Source organism: Camellia sinensis, chromosome 3 (assembly GCF_055761805.1).
Source record: "Camellia sinensis isolate YWXY chromosome 3, ASM5576180v1, whole genome shotgun sequence".
Classification (NCBI taxonomy): domain Eukaryota; kingdom Viridiplantae; phylum Streptophyta; class Magnoliopsida; order Ericales; family Theaceae; genus Camellia; species Camellia sinensis.
This window is the reverse complement of record NC_138963.1, coordinates 43657107-43677336: the sequence shown is the minus strand read 5'-3', so window position 1 is coordinate 43677336 and position 20230 is coordinate 43657107. Positions and strand designations below refer to the sequence as shown.

The 20230-nt window shown below is 33.1% G+C and overlaps 2 protein-coding genes and 1 long non-coding RNA gene across 3 annotated transcripts; 1 reads left to right on the top strand and 2 right to left on the bottom strand.

Moving 5' to 3' along the window:
- Positions 1-1676: 1676 nt before the first annotated feature.
- On the top strand, positions 1677-3911 carry LOC114323757 (dof zinc finger protein DOF3.2). Its single transcript, XM_028271417.2, has 2 exons — positions 1677-1901; positions 2701-3911. Exons 1-2 carry the CDS (start codon positions 1872-1874, stop codon positions 3496-3498), a joined length of 828 nt encoding a protein of 275 aa, XP_028127218.2. The 5' UTR covers positions 1677-1871; the 3' UTR covers positions 3499-3911.
- Positions 3912-8107: 4196 nt separating this feature from the next.
- On the bottom strand, positions 8108-9328 carry LOC145822507 (uncharacterized). Its single transcript, XR_014363838.1, has 2 exons — positions 8976-9328; positions 8108-8571 (listed from the first exon to the last, which is right to left on the bottom strand). It is a non-coding gene; the product is annotated as an uncharacterized LOC145822507 (long non-coding RNA).
- A 511-nt stretch (positions 9329-9839) lies between these two features.
- LOC114323758 (small ribosomal subunit protein uS12) lies at positions 9840-14485 on the bottom strand. The gene is made up of 4 exons (XM_028271419.2): positions 14234-14485; positions 10534-10689; positions 10299-10425; positions 9840-10197 (listed from the first exon to the last, which is right to left on the bottom strand). The coding sequence occupies exons 1-4, from the start codon at positions 14236-14238 to the stop codon at positions 10057-10059; spliced, it is 429 nt and encodes a 142-aa protein (XP_028127220.1). The 5' UTR covers positions 14239-14485; the 3' UTR covers positions 9840-10056.
- Between the last annotated feature and the right edge of the window lie 5745 nt (positions 14486-20230).

Below are 20230 nucleotides of genomic sequence, written 5' to 3'. Positions count from 1 at the left end.
CACTCCCCAAACAAGGCTTTATTTAATTTATCAACTTAATTTGGTACAATTTTTGTTTATAATTTATAAGACAAAAAATAACTTAATTATTGAGAAACAATTACAGATGTTTTTTTAGTTTTTTAATTTTTAAATTTTTTTAAAAAATTAAAAAAAGTTACATCAAAAAAAAGTTAAAAGGGTGTTTGGGAACACCCTTACGTAGCAATTAGTCCAAGCCATACGATCAAGAGGTCAAGGGTGTTTGGGAACACCAAAAAAAAGTTACATTTTTAAAATTTTTGTTTTTGATGACTTTTTTTTAAAAATATGTTAAATTTTTTTACTTTGCCAATTCATCTTATGTAGCTGAATTTAAAAGGTCAAAAAAAAAAAAAAATTTAAAAATCATTCCCCTAGATCATGTTAATGTAAGTGCATAATCTAGGTGTCCCCCTTGCCACATTCATCATCACCATTGGTCTTCAACCTTCAAGTCTTTTGTGTGGGGCCTACATAATTAGTTATTTCTCCTTAATAAGATGAGGCCTAACGAAATGTGAAATTTTATTCAGCCATGACCAAACAGTAATTCTATGGTTCTAGAAATAATAATTTATAATTAAAATTCATTTCATATTTAGACTCATACTATAATAATTCAATCTCTACCACAAAAATAATCTACCCAAAAAAATTTGAAACAAAGCATCTGGGTCAATAGCATTTTTCCATGACCAAATGTGGGATTTGAAAATCCAATCCAAAAGACTTGTATTGTTGAGTTATTTCTATTTCACAATGTCAAACATTTATTTTTTTCCCCTCTTTCTTATCTTAAGTCATTTAATTTAAATTTTGAAATAAATAAGTGTAACACCAAGAAAAGTAAACATTTCAAAAAAAAAGTAATGTGTTGTATCCGACCTTAATATGACATTCATTTGATGCTTTCCAACTCTTAGATATATATAAAACATATTAAAAAATTAAATAAAATAATTCAAAATCCAACAATAAAACAAAACAATATAAATTTATATCTATTCTTTTCATTTAGACTTTAAAAAATATTATGTTTAACTTAATTATTTATATATATATATATATATGACATATAATTATTTATCTTTACACAAAATAAATATATTAAATCATATATTTTGCATGGGTTCTGCACAGATTATGTACTATATTCTTTGAAAAATTTCATGTTGACATATTTATATTGTATCACATGTATATGTTCATATTTCTTAGTTGTGTAATGGCATTATTGGAGGCTAGTTGGATGTTGTACAAAATTTTCGATTCAAACAAAATTGCTAAAAAACAAAAGCTAAATAGAATGTAATGATTTTTATAATGTTAAATTCAATAGTGTTTGTACTTGCATAGTGTCTTCCAATAAACGTTATTATATTTTTATATTTTTATGTCACTTTCATGAGATTTATCATCTTATTATTAATTTATTATCATTTTGTTAGGGTTTTATATAATATGCGATTTTTAGACATGAGGTTGTTTGCTTGGTGAGGGAGTCAACAAGTCTTTTGGTGAAGATAAGGTGAGAAAATAACATGATTGTGTATCTTTTTAATAATAGATATTTTTTCGGCGGAATGACAAGTGTGACAAGTGTAGGGACCACATAGACACGGAGTCTTGTCTCGAAGCTGGGGCATGAATCTGTTGTAGCTTATAATCTCTTTCTAATTATGTGCTTTGCTTTATTTAAATAGAGAGAGCTAGAGCCTCATTTTACTTCACTTTGAATCACTCCTCTCCTCTCCCTTTCACTGTACTCTCTCTCTCTCTCTCTCTCTCTCTCTCTAAATTCAACATACTCATCTTTTTCAATCTTGGGAAGAGTCACAGGTTGTGTATGGATGGATCCTTCTAGTGCACAACACCATCAGGTAGGATGAGAAGTGCATATCATTAGCACTAGTTTCTTTTTTTTCAATTGAACTTTACTTTCCTTTTCATTTTCCTTTCATTCTTCTTCTTTTCTCTCTTTTAAATTTTTTTTTTTAATGTGATTTTGGGCTGTGGGTCTATGAAAAGACGCAATCTTTATCCATTTTGGAAGGATTACCATTTTGGTGTTTAAAAAAAAAAAAATTTTAAAAAAAAAGTTGAAAGAAAGGGAGAAAAGGGATGTTTTTTGATTTTTGTTTTCCATTAATTGATTCCATGGGCATGAGTGTTTTAGGGTAAATTGTATTTTTTCAATAGATTTCTTGTAAGAATTTCTAACTTATAGAGCATTTCTATCATACTTCTATCTGAATTACTTGAAATGGGAGGGTTATGAAGTTTAAATTTCCACCCAAATCCTTTCAGTTTGAAAAAGGTTTCCCTCTGTTTCTTGCTTTATAAGCTTGTCTCCTTTCTCAACAAAAATTGTGACAGAACAATTCCAATCTTATATTTTCATCCACTAGTTCTCATATATTATATATATATATATATATATAATTTAAAAGTTTAGGGTTAAATCTCTCTCAATAATGTTACAAACACATAAATGTTACATAATGCAGTGTTAAGATTCATTTTGTGGAGTGTTAGGAATACATAAAGATTTCACAGATTGAGAAACTCACCCTTTATCTAGCATCTGTGTCCCATTCTGTGAAATATTTTTGTGCCTTAAATTTATTATATTTATAATTACTAATCAATTGAGATGTTTCCAATTTGTGATCACTTCAGGAGATCGCAACTCATCAAACCCTAGAAAGCATGTTGGTTTGCACAAAAACAAATCAAGAGAAGAAACCAAGGCCTCAGCCAGAACAAGCACAGAAGTGCCCTAGATGTGAATCCACCAACACCAAGTTTTGTTACTACAACAACTACAGTCTCTCTCAGCCAAGGTACTTTTGCAAGTCATGCAAGAGGTATTGGACCAAAGGAGGAACACTGAGAAATGTTCCAGTAGGTGGAGGATGCAGGAAGAACAGGAGGTCCTCACCACCATCAAAGAGGAGCCAAGATGATCATCAACCACTGATCCCAACCCATCACAATCCCCTCTCTACTCTCCCTTGCTTGACCTATGATTCCAATGATCTCAGCCTTGCATTTGCTAGGCTCCACAATCAACCAAATGGTCATCTAGGGTTTGATCATGATCATCATCATCATGATCAGGGTGTTCCAATGTTTGATGTTCTTGGAAACCCTAATGCCCAAACCTATGGTACAACTCCTCATGCCTTTCTTGAAGCCCCAAATGGCTTTCATGGTTTGTACTATGGGATGATGGGTAATGGGGGTGGTGCGAGTGTCAATGTTAGTGGAGAAATGGTGAGGCCATATGAAGATATGACAGTGACAACAATGAAGCAAGAGTTGAGCAATGGAAGAGAAGGAGAGAATAGAGTGTTGTGGGGATTCCCATGGCAAATTAGTGGAGATGCAAACATGGGTGATGTTGATTCAGGGAGAGAGAGTTGGAATGCATTTGGTTCATCTTGGCATGGACTTCTCCATAGCCCTCTAATGTAGGGCAGCTCAGTGTACCAGTCTCCAATCAATACAGAATCTGGAAAGAGTTAGATGTACGCAACCTTACACCACATGCACAGAGCTTGTTTCCATGGTTCAAAGCAATAGTCATCTCATGTAGATGTTAGAAATCTCCTTGCTTGCTAGAAATAGAAATTATAGTTCTTTTTTTTTTTTTTTTTTGTTTTGTTGGGGGGGGGGGGGGGGGGGGGGGGTTGTGTGTGTGTGTATCATCAGAGGCTGTAGTTTGGGGTGAGAGAGACTCATCTATGACAATATTCAAACTCCTGATTACCTATTAAGGTGTTGGCATTTTGGTCAATGATAGAATTGAGCTAGTCCCAATGATAGAACTTTCTTGTCTTCAATTATTAGACTCGAATGTTAATTTTAATCTTTTGAGTTTGGTTTAAGAGCCTTGATTCACCTCAATCACCTTTATTTTCTTTGTTTCTTGATTGTTAAATCCTTACTTATTTCCTTATTGATTGAAAATTGTTATACATAAATAAATTTTTTTATCATTACCGCTAATTTTATATCTAATGATAAAAATAAAAAAATAAAGATCAGATACAAAAAAATTTTGTACCTACTATTGCTTTTATAGATTGATAAATCAATAAAATTTCAACCATGGAAACATTCATTGCCTGTTGCAAGGAATATGTTTTCTCATTCAAAGAGAGAGTGAGAGATTGAAGTGATGTTACATATATTCTCTGAACTTCAAACTATGTGAGGTGTTGAGAAGTACTTTGGTTGTTGCAAGAATTTGGATTTTGAATTAGAGTGGTTTGTATGTTTCCAAAATATTCTTCCTTACCCGCCAAGTATTCTTATTTGCAGGTAGTTTCTAAGAAGGGTAATGCTACATATCATGAAATAAATATCATGAAAAACTTCATGAAACTAATCTAATGGTGAATGCATAACATACAATAAAACACTACAAACACTATAATCTAATCCAAGAGTGGAGAATCTTCATGAAAACTTTTCATGACATTGTTTTCATGATACTTAGCATTATTGTTCTAAGAATGGACGCACACACAAAGTATTATTGTAAGAATATAATGAGAGAGTATCATATTATATTGGAATAATTAGATTGATAAGGGAAAAGGGTTAAACTTCTCTCAAATTTATATTTGAACTAGAGTGGTCCGTGAGATTCAGTACATATCGCATTTCATGAATGATATCACAAAAGATCTAATAAAATGAACAGTTCGAATCATTAAAATAAAATTCAACGAGCCTCAAAACCTAACCTTACCCAAAGTGGCTACATTTTTTTGCAGCCATGAAGTTTTAAATTATTATTCGCCTGATAACATTTGCAATATCAACATTCACTTTCTTAGAACATTTTTTTTTTTAGATTTCACTTTCTTAGGACATTATGAAATTAAAATTATAAAAAATAAATCTAGCAACTTTTTAAAATTTAAAGTAAAACAAATGTTACTTTGCATATATTTTAACCAATAAAATTTGTGAACGGCCAGTAGTTGATTAATTTAAATCTAATGGTTCAAATTTACCCAAACTCCCTTGAGAATTACCCAAAATCTAAATTTAGGTGTTGCAGAAAGAAAATGGTTTCTCTAGTCCATAATTATCTGGACTTTGATATTGTGCCACATCAACACTTTTTATGAATCTAAGATTTATTTTTTATCTGTCCATTATTTCATTAAATATTAGGTCTAATTTTTTTGAGATCTAATATTGAATTTGTAAATAAGTGAGCAAAATTTAAATCATTTATTTATAAAAAGTGTCAATTCCTTATCCAAATTGAAGATAAACTCAATCCTTGTAACAAAGTGAAAAATAAAAAAATAAAAAATATTCAAAATTTTAGAGGCCTAAATTCAATTACCCAAAAATGTACATTTGGGTATTCAACCATGCTACAGACCCCAAAAAATATAATCCCTGCTCATTTGTGATTGGTTTAAAAAAAATAAATAAATAACAAAAATACATGATTAATTTATATTATTTTAAGAATTATGAAAATCCCTAAATTTGGGAGTTTCAAACATTTTTGGGGGTATTATAGAAAAATCCAAAGTGAAGGGGTTTGATGGGGTGTAGTGTTTTCTCTTCTTCCAAAGTATTAGGGTTTCAGTGAAAGCATGAGATGAGATAGCACCAATTTCGGGGGTAGATATGCTCTATTCCCAGACCAAATCCAACCTAAGATTTGGGCGTGGGTCTGTGAACACAGACTCTCTCTACAATATTATAAATATTTAATTAATATTATAAGTTTGTACAAATAATTTGAAAAATATTCTTCTTAGGTTGTGTGAGACCTGTGCAGGATAGACTGCTGCTTTTTGACAAATCGCAACAGTAGTTGTGCTCAAATCACAATTTTATCCTTGTGCAAATCTTGATCCCATAATAAAGGTCTTTTGGAAAGCGTTATTCATTTATTTATTTTCTTTTTTTAGTGATTTTCTAAAAAAAAAAAATTTCAAAAAGTTATAGGTTTGAGTTCAGCTTGATAAGACGGACCGAAAAATTATAATTTTTTAAAAAATCTAAAAATATTTAGAGAAGACAAAAAAAAATCAAAATAAATAATTTTTTTGATTTATTTTCGTCTTTAATGAATTTTTTCTGAATTTTTTTTTTAAAAATATACTTTTTAGATTCATCTTTACAAGACAGACCGGAAAAGTAAAAAATTTTGACATAATTTATAAAAAACAAAATCACTAAAGATAACAAAATTAAAAAAAAAAAGAGGTTTTTTTTTTTCCTGTTTTATTGTCAAAATGGGCCTAAATAATTGAATTCAAACAAACAAATATATATATATATATATATATATATATATTTATTCTTACTGAATTTTTGTATAAAATCCTTCCCAAAATTGTGTGTTGCGGTGTTCTAAGGAAAATGTTAGGGGAAGAGATTATCTTCAGTTCAAAATCTAAATTAAAGAAGTTATTTGAGATCGTAGAGTTCATCAAAGATTCTATTTCCACGATCTAAATTATTTATTTTGTAAAACCCTTCATGTATATTATTTTTTGAAAAAAAATGAAATCAATCCAATAACTATAACATGTTTAATTTATGTGTGTCACCAAAAAAATATAGGAAAGCGTTTTTAAAAAAATAGATCATTAATTTTTTGGTAACAAACGTTATGACTTGAACATACTATGATCATTGGATCAAATTAATTTTTTCATGGATACACGAAAGTCTCTACAAAATGAACGATTTAAATTATCGAAATGAAATTCATGATATGCCTCACAAATCCAAACAACATCCTCCAATCTAGACCGGAGGAAAGCCCAATCCAAATATTAATTATTTTTCGATTGTTCGGTAGTTAACTTTAGTATATATTAATTACTATTCAGTAGTTGATGTTAGCATATACGGAAATAATATGAGTAATATTACATCTCTTAATTTTTTTCTCTTAATGGCGTGACAAATAATTTGACGAGAGTTCATTGAAAGAGTACAAAGGAATGAAGCATTTTTCATTAAAATATATATGAAAGTGCATAAAAAATATTAAATAATATGAACATATATAAAATGTAAATTACATTTTTAACTTCTTGACATTATTGGGTAACAAATTCAGATTATCTTCCTTAAAAATGCGACTCCAACTCCAAAGGTCGGCATGGGCTTTGATTGAGTAGATTTAGCTCTCTTTAATCAAAGTACTTCTAGCCAATCAAAGTTTGAGACTGCTTAACCTGTCTTGATGCTTTTGTTTTCAAAAAATTTCATAGCTAAATACTATAAAATTATATTATTCCTCTCACACAAAGCTTCTTGTCAAATTTTGACAATGACAATATAATGCCACATTTGAGACAAGATTTGCACATTGCCAAAATTTGACAAATTCCGATCCTCTCTATTACATAATTATAATGAAAAACCTCCATTACATATTTAACAACATTAAGATGATTTTTTTCATAACCATTAGATAATATATTTTGCTAAAATGGAGAGGATCTCAATATCAATTTGACAGATTTTTTAGCAGCCCATTGGAAAGCTAAAATTTTGGTGTCTGGGCAAAATGTAGGTTTCATGACCCTCTTAGAGTGTCTCCAATGAGATAATTAAAATTGTATAATAAAGTGTATACTACATGACAAAAGTTAAAAATAGCAAGAATCATTTTTATTCATATTTGTTTGTTAAGTAAATTATAAATACACTCCCTAAAATTTGATTAAACTACGAATTACTCCCTATAATTTTAGAAATTACATTCTATCTCTTGAGATTTCTAATTTCATAACAAATCGCCCATTCTATTAATAAATCATCAAGTCAATTAACAATTTTTAATGATGTTAAAAATATATTTCAATTAATAATTTAAATAATTTTATTATTGTATAAGAGAGCAATTATGAATTTCATTTTTTTAATTAATTCTGTTAAATAAAAAATTCTAACAAGTTGGTAATTGTAATTTTTCAAATCACAAGAGACAATCTGTACTTTAAGCAAATCTCAGAAGGTGTATTTGTAATTTATCCTGATTTGTTTTGAGAGTGCGTGAGTGCTCTAATAATGTAACTAAAGTGTGATGTGTAAAAGTGTGATTCACTTATATATATATATATATATATCAAACAAAATAATTTAAAATAAAAAATTAAAAAAGAGTACAATGTTCCCACCCACCATGACACCATCGTACATCTCTGAGTATATATTAACTGTGTGTCACCACCACAATTAGCATAAACCTTTAACAAACTGCTACTGGAGAACAAATACAAAACTTTGTTTGCTAATTGAATAAAAGACTGCACTAATAGGCTCCAGCTGGATACAAGATGCCCACATATGAGGTTTCATTTCATGAGTTCTCCATCAAGTTTGCATATCACTTTCCACCTAATAAGTGGGAAAATTCTATTCTTAATCATCACAACCAAGGAATAATTTGTCCAAAAAAAAAATAGAGGGGCATTCCTTTGGAGTCCGGATTCTCTGTCGCCTTTTCTTGCGGTGGGTCCTGCAACACCTCAAAACGACGTCGTTTTGAGGCTAAATTTTAAAAAATAAATAAACAAACAAAAACACAGAATCAGAGAAGAGAAAGAGCAGAGGAAGGAAGGCCGGTGAGGGGAAGAAAGTAGAGCGTCTCTCTATCTAGAGAGAGAAAGCTCCCCCCACGGATTATGGCGATCTGTGTTGAGCTAGTTCTTCTCATCCTTGAGTGAGAGTGAGCTCGTGAGCTGATTCAGAGATATAGATGATGTTATTACGTCAGATTTGTGTGACATACATAGATCTGTTTATGTTTCCAGTAACTTTCAAAGCTTTGAGGTCTCTGTTTGTGTAGGTGGTGAGGCCTATGAATGATAAATGGTTAGGATCATTTGGATCCTTTTGTCTGGTTGTGGGTCTTTCTTTGGGCTCATTATGTGCGAGTTTGTTGTGGTTCGTACCGTGACGACGTCCGGTCAGTTGTGGCGGCAGTTGGTTCATACCGTGAAGATGTCCGGTCGGTTGTGACGGCAGAGAGTTCTGCTTTCATGTTGCCTTTGTGTTTCGATTTGTTTGGCAGAGTTCATGGCGAGTTTTCGGTTGTCTCGCTGGTGTTCTTCTCCTCTCTCGCCTCTATGTTTCTTTCTCCCCTCTTTTCTCTGATTCTGTGTTTTTTTTTTGTTTTTTTTTTGAAATTTGGCCCCAAACTGACGTCATTTTGGGACGCCGCATGACCCGCCGCAAGAAAAAGCGGCAGAGGATCCGAACTCATTCCTTTCCTTTGATACTGAATGTCCACATTGTCAGAATCATCCTGAGACAGCAACACACTTGTTGGCTTGGATTTTGGTTTTCTAATTTCTATGCTAAAAACTAGGATTTTATGGAAGTAATTAAACTCCACTGGCTATGCTGTTAACAATGTCCAGGCTTCCATTGGCATTGGTATGGTTGCTTCTATTAGCAATTCATTTGGTGGGCGAAGATGCAGGGATCCTAGGCAATTTTAAGTCAAAAACAACAACAACAAAGGAAAGCATCACAAACCCCAAACCCTAAATATGAAAGACAGTTCACATAATTTACTGACTTTAGCATAGCTAGTTAGTTTCATAGCAGATATACCCGCTTTGCATGCTATTACTGAGCCTCTGAAGTTCAAAAGTTGAAACTCCATACAGTGACATGAAATCGATGGAGTTATAGGAACATAAAAATTGAAATGCTTGCGCACTTGCAGACTGGGACATAAAGCTGATGTATCTCATCTCAAAAGTTAAAAGGAGCATAAAATTAAAACCCCTCCAAACTTGTAGAACCAGAGATTTTATGAAACTAATTTATTATACAAGTCACCCTTTAATTCAGTTCAGCAAGAGAAAATTGAAGTTTCTATTTTAGTCTCATAATAGTGCCGCAAAACAAAGCCTAACTCATTTAAGAGAATGATAAAATGATTTTCAACAACAAAAAAAACAAACAAACAAACAAAGAGCAATTGAAGGAGAAAATCTGCTCACAGGATTCCATCTTCACTGGAGTTCAAGACCTTGGTTTCTCTTTCTTCTCTTTGAAGAGAGCCAGCAGAGACACACCAGACACCTTCACAACCTTAAACCTAACTCCCGGAATATCTCCAACTGCATGCCCCTTACGACCAAATCCTGCAATCAGCACCTCATCCTACATGCCAACCACCAGAAAAAGAAAAGAAACACTTTCTATAAAAATCAAGAAAAAATTGAGAATAAACTACTTTAATATGAATACATGACGGTGCTCACATTCTCCTCAATATAGTTCAAGCAACCATCATTGGGCACAAAGGCAGCAATCTTCTTTCCATTCTTAATCAGTTGAACTCGGGCACATTTTCTAATAGCAGAGTTTGGCTGCTTAGCCTCAATTCCACTGTAAAATCCAACCAGTCGAACAACAGTTAGGTATTATACAGAAAAATTATTAAATTTGAAGAATAGGGCAGAAATTGGAAGGAAAAAGGGCAGAGAAACTTCTTACATTTTCTCAAGAACAATGCCCTTTGCATGGGAGGACCCAGCGAATGGCTTCTTCCATTCGTTGCCAAGATGGGACTTTTTATATGACTTATCAGCCCACCTTTGCCTTCTACGGTGGGACTTCAGCTTGCGACCAGCTCCCATTCCACGTGTCTTCCTGTAATAAATTCACTAGCAGACTAAATATGGATACACAAAAAAAAGTGTAAAAAAAACATTGAATGTAAATAATCCAATAAAAAGAACTTGTATGTTCTGTATTGAAATTTGAATTGACAGAGTGACCATGAATATCTAGAAAGTATAGCAAATACACAATGGGCCTGTTTGATTCCACTATTAGAGTGTAGGATTGGATTATTAACCCAGTGATCCTGTGTTTGGATGGCATAAAAGATGGCTGGCTTAGTAATACATAGGACTTCTAATCCCACAAAATCGTGGGATATTCAATACCATATGGAAGTAGGAATTAACAATCCCACACATTTATCCTACTAATTAAGTTGGACAGTCAATCCAATGGTTAATCCCAACGATTATTAATCCTATGACTATTATTCCAATCAATCAAACAGGGCCGATAGGTACTCACAAATGTATGCATCAGTTATGTATTTCTCATGCTCGCCAAAGAGGTAATGGCAGAAAATCTGCTCGCCAAGGAAGTGGGATATGAGAACACCTACCACAAAAAGCAGGATCCTCCCAAAAAAAGGAACCTCAACTGCTAAAAATTAAAGGCTTAATTTGTGACGATTTTTTGTAATGTCTTTCTATTTTAAAATTTTATGTTATAAATAATAATATTTAAAAATAAATAAAATATATAAATAAAATTTTAAATAAGAAATAACATTATTATTGGAATCTACAAACATGGGAGTGTTTGCCCCAAATCATCATTATTGTCACAACCAATTTAAAACCCAAAACACAATGAATGAATGGAAGAAGTATATATATATATATGAAAAATGCGTGAGACTCCTAATTTATCACCCCTAAAACCATCCCTAATAATGTCAAATTTTGATTTGTCAAACATTCTAACACATGGGGTCTAACCTCAACGCCATGGCATTAGGGATCATTTAGGGGTGATAAATTAGAAGGACGTAGCATTGTTGTGTATATATAAACTACAAGTCAGCGATTGAATACACCATATACTAAAATCACATTGTTTCAGATATGAAAACCTAAAGAGAGACCAACTACAGTTTGCACATACTGTCTGAAGCAAAACCGTACAACCTCAGCAAGACAGTGATGTAGAAATTCAGATATTGAGCATAAGGCATCACAAGTACAAACTTGAATATACAGAAGATTATCCACACATCATCATTTATTTTATTTTATTTTTTTTAAAGAAAAAGAATTAACTCCGGAAATTTGTGGGACAAGTTAAAATTATCTCAGATTCCCATTGAAAACAATAAAAATTAAAAGAAAAGGTCAATGACGCTAAGAATTCTGATTCTCTCATCATTATCTTATCACACTTATTTAATCAATGAGTAAACATTGAGTTTCATTTAAAAATATCAGTGCCATCCACTTCAAACTCCGGAGTCAGAAGCATTACAATGCGGAGAATGGTTACACAGCAAAGCAAACGGCTTAACTGAAATTACCCACACAGCTGAACACTTCTTGAAAAGGAATCTTCATAGTATTTTATACATTTTACGTGTTTCAGGCTAATAACCACTTTGCACACTCAACCTTAATCAACAAAACAAAGCTTTAGATTTCACCCTATGTTACATGGACTCAGGTACGAGTATTGGGTGCGGGTGTGTATGTAGGGATCCGATACTTCAAAATTAAAAATTGAGGATACGTGGAAATGAATCCAAATTTGGATACAGGACGGGGATACGTTAAATAGTTTTTTTTTTTTTTAAATATATTTATTATATGAAGATGAATTTAAAAAAAAACTAAGGAATAATAGATTTTGTTAAAAATACATATACACATATAAATAATAAATATAAATTATTTTAGATATAAAATAAATTATATCATACATGATAAAATAAGTTATTTTTATTTTAGGTATAAAAATCATATTATTTATGATATATTATATTATTCAATTTTTTATGAATGAATATATTATATAATATGAATAATATTATATATTATTATATTAATGTAATTCATATTATATAATATAAATGTAATCAAAAGGATAAGAAAAGAGAACAGAGAGATAACACAAAAAGAGGAAGAGAAAAGTCAAAGATGAGAAAAGAGAACAGAGAGAAGAGAAGACACAAAAAAAAGAAGAAGAAGAAGAAGAAGAGAGAGAGAGAGAGAGAGAGAGAGAGATGAGAGGAGAGGAAAAGAGAGATCGAGAGACGAGAGAGAAGACAGAGAAGGAGATCGAGCATCGAGTGAAAGTCAAAGCTATTGAAGCTAGCGACCAAAGGGATCGAAGTCTGCAACCAATGTCTTCGTCCTTTCGAACAGCAACCAGGTTCTTTCTTGCTCTCTCCTCTTCCATTTATTTTGCCGCCGTTTGTAAAGAGCCGTGTTCGAGAGAGAAGAGGAGAATCTGACACAGATCCCACACCCACACCCGTGTCGTGTCGACACGGGTACTTCGCCCCACGATGCTGAGTTCGTGTAACATAGACTTCACCTACTCAGGTTCATTTTAATAGAACACTTGACCCCAATTTTTACTTGAAAATGCTTGGTCTTCATAGCAGAAAACCAATCACATGAGCACAAGACAACTGTTGAAATTCCATATTAGTATATTTTCCAATTACATAGGCCCTGTTTGGTGGCACTTTTTTTAAACTAAAAGCTGATAATTAGAAAGCAAAAGCTAAAAGCACCCATTTCCCAACTTTCAAAAAATCAACTTATTTAAGCTATTTCTGCCTAGTAAGCTATAAGCAAAAACTGCACCAAACAATCTTAGCATAGACTCCCAAAATTAAAATAAGTTATAATCAACTCCTAGAAGCTGTAACAAATAGCCCCATAGCTCATCAACATGGATGGAACTAACATCCATATACTTGATGCTCACATCATATGTATCAATGGATGTAGTAAAAGATATTCTAAAAGGGGTCTCAATCAAATATCTAGTGAGATGTAGCAAGGAAGATCACCTCATACATGCATCTATCCATCTATGAATCAATAGAATATCAAAACCTCCAAAAGGGATTTGGAATAACAAGTCCTAGTCCAAGTCCAACCAAGTATCTGGATGTAAAAGAGAACCTGTTTTTAATATACTGAAATTTATATCTTAGACCTACATTTTGACTGATTTCACAGATCATAATAAGTTCCATCAATTTTGATCCAACTTAAATCCTTCAGTTATGATCTCCTCTCAGATCTCAATGAAACACAGGATTGAATTCATATTTTGTCTAAGATCACATAAACACCACCCCCGCCCGCCACCCCCCCCCCCCCCCCAAAAAAAAAAAAAAATTCACTTAAATCTAATTCAATTTGGAAAACTATCGCACATACATACATGATTTTCAAATTGTTTCATTACAAAAAAAATGTTTACAGCGATGATTTACACACACCAATACATACATAGTAGTCGAATGAAGATCGAATTTTCTAGGGAAATTATTTTCAAGAATTTTCCATGAAACCAAACAAAAGCAAAAACAAGTATTTAAGAGAGTGAGATCGAATGTTCATACCCCATGGTTATTGCTGGAAGAGGACCTTCGACTAAAACGCAGATAGCTTCGGTTTGGCCGCTTCAATTGATAAAAACACAAAAAAAAAAAAAAACCCTAAAACGCAGAGATATACACATTTTATAAAGGCCCGCTTGTTTTTGTAATTTATAAAAGTTCCTCTAATTTTTGTGTTTTTTATTTTTCTTCCTCCGATAATTGAACTTTTCTTCGCCCCTCACCATTTGGTAAAAAAGGAAAGGGGCATACTATTATATTATTGGCGGTGTTTGGAAACCTAACTTTAAGGCCAAAATAGTCTTTAAAAAAAAAAAAAAAACTAATAGCTCCTAAACCAAAGGTTTTAAAATTTTTAAAAAAAAAAAATAGTCTGGTTGTAAGCCTATCACAGTGACAATGCAGGCACAACTTATCATTGTCACAGTGACAGGTTGGTAAATTATAATTTTGCCCCTTTAAATTAATTTTGAAAAATGTGAGATTAGGATAAAATTTGTCATTTTAATTTCAAATATCATTTCAACACATTTTTCAATACACCAACTCAAATAAAAATCCATCACATCTTCCTAAACACAAAAATTAAAATAACTTACTAAAATAGCCAAAAAATCTCTAAAATAACCACTTTCCAAACACCTACATTATTATTATTATTATTTTTTTTTTTTTTTTTTTTGAATAAGAGGTGTATCATATGCCCTAATTATAAATATTTTATAAAAACCCTAAAACGCAAAGATATATGCATTGAATAAAGGCTTTTTTATTTTTGTAATTTATAAAAATTCCTCTAGTTATGTCATTTTATTTTTTAATTATGATTAATTTTCTTCTTTAGTTATGATATTATTTTAATTATGACTCATGAAATTTTTTATTATACCTCATGTAATATTTGGTTATGACTTTTTTATATTTTATAATTATGACTCAGAAAGTGTGAAATTATATTATTTTCTTTTTTAGTTATAAGATGCATATGGTACATACTTTTTAATCTTTTCTTAGTAAAAATCATTTTGTTTGATTTTGAGTTTTTAAAATTAATTTTTTAGTTTCTAAATTTTTTGTTATTTGGATTTTGTTATTTTTAGTATATATTTTTTTTGTATTTTCATCAATTTTTTTTTAAAAAAAATTAGATTTACTTAATCTAAATAGTCTTAGAAAGTACACAATCAACTTTTTAGATTCACAATTAACTATATCCAAATATTGTTTGATAATTAATTCATAAATTAAAGCTAAATGTATTACATAAAAATAATTAAATATTTTTTATGATTAAAATTTATATTCTTTTAATTGTTAAAATTTTATGCCACAAATAACTTTTTTATTACGCATACCTCTGCCATATCGTTATGGTGTTTTGTTTTGCCACCATCATTAGGATAAGACCATTATTATCTCTCAACTAACACAACTATCGATATTGTCATTATTGTTACCACTTTCACCCCTCCTAGTTTCTCATTTCCACTACCTTTACTACCACCACTGTTCCTAAGTTTGAAATGCTCTCATTTTTTAACTTTTTATCCAGGGCCTAGAAATGTATAATCTCTATTTCAAATTCTTAAAAAAATAAAAGATAAAAACTAATGCCTCGTTTGGGAATAAATTTTTTTAGTAATTTTTTAATTTTTTGACTAAAATGTAATGTAAAAAATTAGTATATTTGAGATGACTTTTTACGAAAAACTATGCAAAAAGCAAAGAGAAAAATGAATTTTTGAATTTTTGGTATGAATTATTGACTTTTTGATTTTTTTAATAACTTTTTAACTTTTTGACTAAAAGGAACGCTTGCTAAACAAGGCCTAAAACATAATTATTTATAATGGCACGCAAATTTTGTAATTTATAGAAGTCTCTCTTATTTTTGTATTTTTTTTCTAGTTATTCCCACTAACAGAACTTTTTAAAATTTTATTAACAGCGTGAACTTGTTAAAAAAGTTAAAATAATTGTAGATTATTGTGTTTATCTTAAAAGATATATGAGAAATGTTTTGAAGGATGATGCTATTCCAACCTAAAAGTTAAATTTGCTTGTGGAAGTTTAATGATGTGACATTGTCTTAGAATATCCAAGGCAACACACTCTTTTATCTTCTTTAATTATCAACTAGCCATTTTATTTGCATGTCATTGAATCTATAAAGTGAGTATAAAAAATTAACTTGTTTATCATTTTTTCATTTTAAATCTTATTAATTAATACTATTCTACAACACTCACTAAGAGTATCTTCAATGGAGATAAAATTATTTGTTAAAGTAAATTTAAAGTACACAAATAAAATAAAAAATGTAACCTAATTAGATTTGTTAAGTGATTAATAATATAGTGAGTGTTTGAGTACTCCAATAGATATATATTGATGGTGAGACCCAACCAAGGGCATTGGGTTTTATTCTGGCAAATTTCGACGCTTCCGCGATGACCTTTTGATGAAACGTAAAAATACTTTTGAAATGTAGATATAAATTTTTTATGCTTAGAAAGTGAGGTTTGAGAGCTTCTCCCATGATTTTTAGTATAGATTTTTGAATTTTTAGTATCCACAATAACTCCCTATTCTTTCAATCCTTCTCCTTTATTGTTGTGTGTGTTCTTCTTCTTCAATTTTGGCTTCTGGCGATGACCAATCTACAAGAAAGCAGTTGCAGCAAGGACAACATCGATAGTGACGACGTTACTAAGCTTTAATTAAATATAATTCTTGTTTTTCAAATCACATCTACGAAAAACTTAGGTTATGTTTGGTTGTGTTTTGTAATTATGATTTGAGAATATGAGTTGTATTTTGAGTTTGTGGGGTTTGGAATTATGATTTGAGTGTAGAAAATTTGTTTGGTAAAGAGTTTTGAAAAGAGTTTTGATTTGAGTAGGCAATTATTGATGTGACATTTGATATTTGATACAAAAATTTACAACTCATAACTAAATATACAACTCAAAATTATTTTAAAGCACATAAAAAAATTTAAAAAATTTAGAAAATGTTTTTTTCGAATATATAAAAATTAACATATCAACTGCAAAAAAAAAAAAAAAATCACTATTCCGATCAACCGGTCGGACAACCTGTTCGGCAAAATTTACAAAAATTTTTTTTCGAAAAACGCGCCTATCTCAGGGTTCTCTGCAGAATTTTGGAAACATGTTTTCAAAACTCGTTCCAAACATCATGCTCCAGTGTAAGTGTAGAATCGTATTTCCAAAACACAACCAAACAGAGAGTGATTTTCCCATACCATTGTTGATTTTTTTGATGAATTTTGTAGTTTGTTGCAATTTCATTAAGATTTTTTGTTTGGTCCTTTGTTATTTTCTTTTTTTATTGTTTTGTATGATGTTGACTTTCATTTTAATATAACTTCTTCATAACTTTTCTCAAAAAATAGATATATATTAAAATTTCATTGAGGTTTTTTTGTAAGGCATTATCAAATTTAAGGCCTATCAATTGACAAATGAAACCTTATTATGAGCAATGCGAATTTAATTCACCATTCCAACTGTAAGAGGGGCTAATTTGAGCCCACTAAATTATTTAGGCCTAATAGCCCAAGATTAGTGGGCCCGAATTTATCGCAAGTCCAAGAATCGGTGGGCCCAGATTTATCGCCATCAAATGGATTGAATCGCTGTAAGCCTCGAAAGGGTTCGGGTCCACGAACCTAGAGACTTACTCGGGCCCGGACTCGAAAGGGTATTAAGCAAGCCTAGAGATCCGAGGCACTCGGACTCGAAAGGATTCGGATCCACGAATCTAGAGATCCGAAGTACTTGGCTTCGAACGGATTCAGACGCAATCTAGAAGTCGCTCCGTTAATGAGTCCCAGAACACTTGCGGGCTCGGAGCTTTCCGGGATCTACGCATCAGAACGATGGGCGTAATGGAGTTCGAACAAAGGACCCGATCCCGAGGACGGTGAGTGGAGATAAATTCACTCTTCGGTTAAACTAGCCTATACCCGGGTCGAGGTGGCACGACCTCGGGGGGTCCATGAGACTCGGCAATATTTTGCGGCAGGACGTCCTCTGGGACTACCCCTGACCCTTTGGGATGATTGGGGATCATTGGTTAGGTGTGGCTAAGAAGAAGGGTTCGCCGAGGGAGTGATCTCCTCTTCGGGGTTTTCTCATCCTCGGAGAAGTCACCTCCTCGGAGAGGTCACCTCCTCGGACAAGGTGGTTAGAGAGAATATCCCCCATGTGCCTTGCACATGGGCTCCATCCTACATCATGAGGTGCCTATAAATAGCACCCACCCATAGCTTTACAAGGGATGGATTTTGGAGATTTTTTAACTCTTGGGAAAGAACTAATTTCCCTTCTCCATTATCAACCTTGAGAGTGAAAGTGGGAGATCCATGGGAGAGCCTTGCCATTATTCCATTCTCTAGCCATTTTGCCTTCTTCTTCACCCAATCTCTTATCTCCATCATCTCCTTTGTTGTCGTGTTCCTAAGTTGAGATTATTGAAGAATCTAAGCCTCTCATCATATTCTAGAGAATTCGAAATTGTTCTTCAAGGATCTTCGAAGATCTTCGAATTTTCCAACTCCTTTCTTGAACCCTCTCCTACTTTTTGGCGACTCTGCTGGGGAGGCGGATTGGTTAATGGTCTCAACGAGATCTGGAATCCACACAACTCCAACAAGGATGGCGCGAGAAGATGAAGTTCACCAACAAGGATCCTCTAATGGTGGTGATGACAGAACCATGACTCCAGATCAACCACTTTTGCTTGAAGCCATTCAAGGACTTCAGAATACTCAGCAAGAGATTCTTACCACTCTTCAGAATCTCACTCACACCATGTTGGTGATGAGTTCTAACTTTGCATCGGCGCCAAACGGGAATCAAACTGGTGGTGGAGTTATTCCCGCCGGAGCGCAAAATCAAATCCAAGGAGAAGTAAGCCCCAATCAGCCTATGGCTCATGGCAACACGGCCACAGTAACACATGCTCAAACCACAGTAGGCGGCGGCAGTTTGCCCATGCCCGGGCTCCATGGCGTGCCGAGCCAAGATCCAATGGTGACTAGGGGAGTTTCTGGTGTAATGAATGGTGCTCCGGCGACTGTTGGTGTCCAGGAAAACATAAGGAGCGTGATGGCGCAAAAGGGAGCTCTGCCCGTACCTAATCTTGTCACGCCACCAGTAAATGTTACCCAAGCACCAAGCGGGCCTCCTTTGGTGCCGACAACAAATCTGCAAGCATAACCCGGTATAGCGGCGCCGTACGGTGGACTTTACGGGCCTCAATTCAATATCCCATCACCAACTGGCTTGTCTATAGGCGCTGATGGCCAGTATCGTCAAATGTCCTCACCAATGATGAATTCGCAGCACCAGAATGGCCAGGACGCCCCTAGCTCAGTCTTCGGGTACATAAGCCAAGTCCCGGGAATACCACCATCAAACTCTCTCCCTCAACAGTTTCTCACTCTCGCCGATGTGCAGGCCATGTTCGATCTCGAACGGGGCAAGAGGACCTTACCCTCTTTGCCTGATCCAGACGTCAAGCCGCCTTACCCCATTGAGATGCTGAGCTATCCATACCCTGAGGGGTATACAGTGCCGAAGTTCATCAAGTTCGACGGCAAACAAGGAAATGCCCGAGAACATGTTGTGCGATTCATCGAGACTCTAGGTATTCATGGTTCAAACCACGTCCTCCGACTGAGAGAATTCTCTAAGTCCCTCACCGACCGAGCATATAGTTGGTATGTTAATTTGGCCCCAAACTCTGTCCGAAGTTGGGAGGAAATGGTTAACAAATTCCACTCCAAGTTCTTTCAAGTGGCGGAGAAGGTGACCACACTTACATTGTGTAAAGAGAAGCAACAAGAAAGTGAAGACATCCTTGACTACGTCAAAAGGTTTCAGGACAAGGCCGTGGATTGTCATGAAGCAGTTGAGGAGAGTTATCTGGTTCAAATTTGTCTAGAAGGGGCATTGAGCAGGTACAAAATGT

Coding starts and splice junctions, on each gene's coding strand:
- LOC114323757 (XM_028271417.2), top strand. CDS start 1,872: ATGGATCCTTCTAGTGCACAACACCATCAG. Junction 1,902..2,700: donor CTAGTGCACAACACCATCAG/GTAGGATGAGAA, acceptor TGATCACTTCAG/GAGATCGCAACTCATCAAAC.
- LOC114323758 (XM_028271419.2), bottom strand. Junction 10,426..10,533: donor GGCATTGTTCTTGAGAAAAT/GTAAGAAGTTTC, acceptor TGGATTTTACAG/TGGAATTGAGGCTAAGCAGC. Junction 10,198..10,298: donor TGAACTATATTGAGGAGAAT/GTGAGCACCGTC, acceptor GTTGGCATGTAG/GATGAGGTGCTGATTGCAGG.